At 43.4% G+C, this 6,000-nt stretch overlaps 1 protein-coding gene across 1 annotated transcript in view; it reads right to left on the bottom strand.

Annotated features, from left to right (window-relative positions):
- The window catches only part of nt5c1aa (5'-nucleotidase, cytosolic IAa), a 20,355-nt gene extending 15,228 nt beyond the window's left edge, over positions 1-5,127 (bottom strand). The window contains exon 1 of the mRNA XM_080015551.1: positions 4,368-5,127. Within this exon, the coding sequence (XP_079871677.1) occupies positions 4,368-4,520 (153 nt within the window). The 5' untranslated portion in view covers positions 4,521-5,127. The remainder of the gene's footprint in view (positions 1-4,367) is intronic.
- Between the last annotated feature and the right edge of the window lie 873 nt (positions 5,128-6,000).

Below are 6,000 nucleotides of genomic sequence, written 5' to 3'. Positions count from 1 at the left end.
GTAACAGAATACATGGATTCGGCATTCTTAAAAATGTTCACCTGTGTAATTCCTGTAAGATCTATGAAGATAGAACAGGCTTGGTGTAAAGGTTAGCTTAAAATGCTGGGTACGTCAAAGCATGCCTTGCGGTCTATAATTGTCCACTCAACAGCCTTGCACACATACAAGACCTTTTGGTGCAGCTTACCCATCCGATTCAGTTTACTCTAAATAACATGACTAAGGTCTCCTGCAGTATGAGGTCATGCTGGTGCGAGCTCAGTGCGATTTGTCTGCATGGCTATGCAGACAAATTGGCTCCACTGGCCAGAGCGGCTGTTCTCACCCCTTCCTCATTGATTTGTATCATTTAAAAGGCCAAGGGAAGTACAACTACAGCTAATCGTGAGTCATTGCCAACACCATAGACCTACTGTAAGGTACGGCGCTTCATTTGACTGACTTTTTTTTTTTACATGAAATTTGACATATCCCTATCACTGTGAATGTGGTCCATTCTCTCACATTTGATGCTGCACACTCTCCCCTATTTGGTGGGATTTTCAAGTTCAAGTTCAATTTCAAGTTCAAGTTCAAGAGATGTACGCAATATGCTGGGCGCAGGACTCCCAGTGTGACAGTTACCGTTGGATGTCAACAAGGCAAAGCAATGAGTTGTTGCTTATTTACATTTCTGGGTAAGGGGGAAGTCTTTTTCCGACCCTTACATGACAAAGCGGAGGGAAGAGCGACTTGGTGGGTGGCGATCGCCAAACAAGAGGATAAAGTGGAAGGGAGGGAGAAAGGGGACATGGGAGGTGGCGGAGAGGTGAGGGTTGGGGAGCTGCTGGTGGAGAGAGGATATTGGATGATATTTTTAGATATGTAAAAATCATTGTGCCAGCAGATATAGTGAGTGAAGGGCAGAAAGGGTTGACCAGAGTCCCGCCGAAATTGCATTCGGATAAAGGTGTTGTAGCGGGATTGTTGTCATGCCTGTAGATGGAGGTATGTAAACCTTCTCATAAAAAAGTATATATAAAAAGAAAAAGAAAATGTAACAAAAAAAAAACAACAACACTCAATGCAAACACTCAAAGCTTGGTTCATGACTCAAGGTTCCAAAAAAATTGTGTGTGTGTGTGGGAGGGGTTTGGGGGGGGTACTGCGATAGGATCCATATTTTTGTTTGGCAGGCAGTGATTCAAAACTCATTCAGTACAGTACATCAAACGTGGATTTATTAGGACTCATTGTAAGGTTCATGATACTACATGCATTCCATTTCAGCAACCCAACCTAAAGGGAAGCATTGACATCCAGTCGCCCCCTAATTCAACTTTTTAACGAGGGAACTCCTTTTGCATATTGCCTCCCATCTCTGCATCATCAAGAAGCATTCATTGTGGTATAACTCTGTTTGCGGTTTCATTCTGGATATTGAAGCAATTTCAGGCTTTCTTAGCAACCAGCGGCACTAAACCTCAACAGGAAACGATCCCAGCACCAGGGGGAGTGGTGGTGGTGATGGGGGGTGAACCATTTACTTTGGAAGGACTTCACAGCATGTTGGTGTTTCCTTTGGCCCAGCTATTCCCAGAATGAGATTGCCATCTAATGTTACGAGACACTGATTTGAATAAAAGCAATCCACTCTCTCTCATATAATCCTTATCACGGACATGTCATCCGTTTAAAGCACAATAACTAGGAATAGAATACTAGGAAGTCATTGTGATTGTCTTTCAAAAGGGAATTCAGCACCTGCTCATGTGAGCATGGAGGTGCAGTCGTAAACACATATTCCGAACAAGCCAACGCCACAATCAGACTTAGCCAGGTTGAAGAGTTTGTTTGGGTCCCAGATCTTCTTAAGTCTTATTTTCAACGCATGTTGATGATTGGTTTAGAATGATAGCGGTGGCTATTAATAGTCTGTAAATATCCCCCACTGCCTGCGCTAATCCTTGAGTTGGAAAGATTGCTCAGCTTTTATCTCCAATATCTCCAGCTCCCTTTCCTTGTAATTTAATACCCTTCTTTTCATATTTTTTTTTATACTTATTAGTTTCCCAGCTCTTCCTCTTCTGGCTTTGCTGTTTTTGGGTTAGGGTTACTTTCATTTCACTTCCTTTTCTGATTCATTCTCAGTTTCCCGACCTTCATCCCTTGTCTTTCATTTTCACTCTTAACCCATACCACATCCATTCCCTCAAAATATATCTATCTTTCAGTCTGTCTAAAACTAGGGCCACATTACATGATTTTCAAGGCCAATATGGCGACGATTTGAGATCGGACGGAGTCATGGTAGTCCAGGGTAGTCATGCTGTAGAATCGTAGTTGTCATCGAGTGTGTATGAGTGAAAGACTCAAATCTCTCTCAATACAATACCAGTCGGACAGGTCACGATTCAAGTTCAAGTTCAAGTTCAAGAGATTATTCAATCAAACATGTTTGATATTATTGGGGCTAGTCCTGTTCCATAATCCTTTGGTGTGTACGTGTCAAAGCCTCAAATCGCAACTAGAATTTTCAACAGCCAAGCAAAATTGTGAGTTGGCGTCGGAGGAAGCAGAAGGCGTGTGGTGTGGGGGTGGTGTGGTTTGAGCAGCCACACCTGTCTTGGGTCTAGGTAATTGGGCCCAGGACTAGGATGGCTGTACGCCTGTTGCTTGTTAGACTAATCAATGAGCAACAGGTAAAACCCCCACCCCCACACACACACACAGGAGAGGAGCCCTTGTCATGACATGTTTTCCATCTGCTCCGTGCTTGTTCCCCCTTGCCCACTCTCTACAATAAACTAGTATCTTTCTACTTCACTCAGTCTGTTGGAGGGCCCTGAAAATGCCACAGGCCAGACTGCCACACCGTGACTTTATAAAGAACGAAAGATGCACCTGCATGAAGAAGAACTCCCTTCTCCATCCACGGCTTACACCATATCCTGGTGTCTTTTACGTGCAGTATGGCATCCATGTTTGTTTTGGTGTCAAAATATCACAAGATATTTTTCCTCTCATGAGATTCTCGCGAGAAAATACTTTCTTGCGAGTGTGGCAGTACCAGGACACTGGGTCCGTCTGTTCTCCGTCCTCAGATTTGTGCTCCTCAAAGACAGCAGCTTTTATGTGTGTGGGCGCAGAAGGGACTGATAAATCTGAAAATGTCAGTCGTTATATGTGTGCTGCTTAATCTTTTCATTGTCGTTCACAATTTCAAACAATCACGTGATGTGGCCCTAGCTTTATGAACTCACACTACCATTACCCGTGAAATAACTGGTTGCTCATGTGTTTGCTTTTAAATTGAGACTGAGAAAGAACACAATCCATATTTCATTAAAAAAAATACATTTACATATACAGTACATATACATATACATACACTGGCTGTTGCACAAAGAGAAAGATATGCCAGCATCATTGTGATGACCCCAGCCGCGCATTTGGCTATGCATTAAGCTCTGTGTGGGCAAGGTAAACATCAGAGCCAAAGAGTGCTTTCAAAGAATCTGTGTGGGTTGGCTGAGATGAACTGACAGGCGGACACCTGTAGAAAAAATCTTGAAATCTTTATTTTCAAAGGGCCACATAAAAGTCGAGGTAGAACTGAGATAATCACCCTCAGAAGTTGTCGGAGATGGATGTGTCTAGATCAGTAGTGTGGTGTGATCACATCATGTGCACCTGACTCCATTCAACGACTCCATTCAGAAGTGGAAGAAGGCTGCATGCTCATTCATAATTCAACAAACAAACATTTGGAACTCTGCTCATAACATAATAACACCTATCTCTCATTGGAATTGCTTGATTCCCGACTGCTAGGAAATACGTATGGCATTTTAAAATCCACTTACAATTGGTTAATTTCAGTCGCTAGGCAGTGATTGATTTAAAAAAATCACGGAACATCAAGGTGAGAACAATAGTTGACAGTGCTCCGCTGCTTGGATGGGGGGCATCTGCATTTGGCATGTACATGAAAGCAAACTTAGTTAGCCACATCAATACAACTGAGTGTTGGTGGAACCATGGTGGAAGTGTGTTTATTTACAAGAAACGGCAGCCGATCTCCACTCAACTCATTCAGCAAAGGCCCTACCCTATTTTGGATTGAACAGTCCTTTCAAACTCAGTGAACTTGACAATTTATGTCACAAATGAACTGCACTTGAGGACGTTTCCAAAATGATGCAGGGCAACTGCTTAATCAGGAATGTGGCAGCAATATCAAAAAACACCTTAAGTTGGCTTTACAGGGAAATAACAACACAGTTATTTGCATAAGAACTGGTGACTGGAGATACATTTGAGACGCATGATAATGCCAGACTTGGCGAAAATATGCCAGGTCTGAACGGGCATCCCAGACTCACCAGTTTCGGCTTGGCGGTGAGTCCTAAGTTGTCCTCAAACTCCTCTTTCTCTTCCCAGGTCCCTTTGCTGTCTCCATTGGAGGAAGGTGCAACTTTGAGCTCCTTGACCTGTCCGCTCATTACCTGCACAGGCTCCAGACTCATCTTCACCATGGAGATTCCCACCCCTCCCAATCCCCACCCGCCGCCCCCACGAGGATCCCGACAGTGCGCCCCACTTTCAATAGAGGTACTAATATTTAGGAAAACCACAATTGCGGCCAATTAAAATATCCCTTTGGGGCCTGTGGCCTTCATCAAGATACAGCAGTCTACCTCACAAGACAAACACTGTGGCTGACTAGTTTGCCAGGCTCTTCAGAGAAGTGTTCACTTTCCCTCTATCTTGTCCACTTGTTTGCGTCCTTCCTCTTCAAGGGGAATTATTTACTGCGTTGAGGTGGTACAAGGAATTTTCTGCACACACTTTAACTTCCAATCAAGTCTCTTTATCATCTCACTGATCCCTGGCCTGTATCCACACACATACACAGACATACGATCCTTTCTGTCACGTTATGCTCCAGTAGGTCCTCGTGTCCACGTACCCTTCAGCGTAAACAATGTGTGACGCCGCGTGTCTTCTCTGCGTATACCTTTCAATGATGGCTGAACACACACACTGATACACCGTCACAAACTCTCTCTCTCTCACTCTCTCTCTCTCTCTCTTTCTCTCTCTCTCTCACCCCTCCTCATTCTCCCACTCTGGCCCCATTCAGTTCAGCTCTCTACTCTCACCCCCACCCAGCCCCACACCACCCTTGTCCCAGCCATCCCACTGGCCAATCGCAGGCTCACTTCCTTATTCAGAGACTCCACCCCTTGCGTTTATTTCTCACATGAGGAGCACTGCTCCTCCTCCTCCTCTTCTCCGGCTAATCCTTCCGGTCAGTGGCTAAAGCAATCAAACAAGCTGTCCATATTATCCTCAGAGCTCTTCATGTGTACTGTTTTAGGAAGCAAAGGAAAGGGGCATAACGTGTGCCAAATAGTAATAGGAATAATCATAGGAATTGGGAGGGAAGGGTAGAAGTATGGAAGGGGGGGGTGGGGGTTATATTTAGGTTGTGTGCTGAAGTAAATCGAGGGCCCATTAGTATCCATGTTGAATGCACTAAGCACAGGGGCAGGGCTACCAAACAAACACACCAAAACAGTTGAGTTATTGTTCTTGTTGATTTCTGACTACAAATGTGTACTATTATTTGTTCCATGCACTTTAAACTGTCTGGAGTAAATGTGGTGTGAAGTGTAAGTCTGCAATGTATTTTAATTTGATGCTTTGCGAAATGTCAACTCTGTCTTCTTGCTCTCGATCGCTCACTTTCTTTGTGCCCCCCCCCGGAAATCAGACATTCAAAAGTTCAGACATTTCAGACCAGGGTCTGAAATGCCTGAACTTCCAAAATCAGCATTTTGACCCGACCCCCCCCCCCCACACACACACACGGTTTGTTTTTTGTAAAAAAAAGTAAAGATTTTTTTTATTATTATTATTATAATTATGATTATTATTATTATTATTATTATTATTACTACTACTATTATTATTATAATATATTTAATAATATATCATATTTAAAATATTGTA

This window comes from Zeus faber, assembly GCF_960531495.2.
Source record: "Zeus faber genome assembly, chromosome: 1".
Taxonomy (NCBI): Eukaryota; Metazoa; Chordata; class Actinopteri; order Zeiformes; family Zeidae; genus Zeus; species Zeus faber.
The sequence above is the reverse complement of the archived record's forward strand: the minus strand, read 5'-3'. Positions and strand labels throughout refer to the sequence as shown.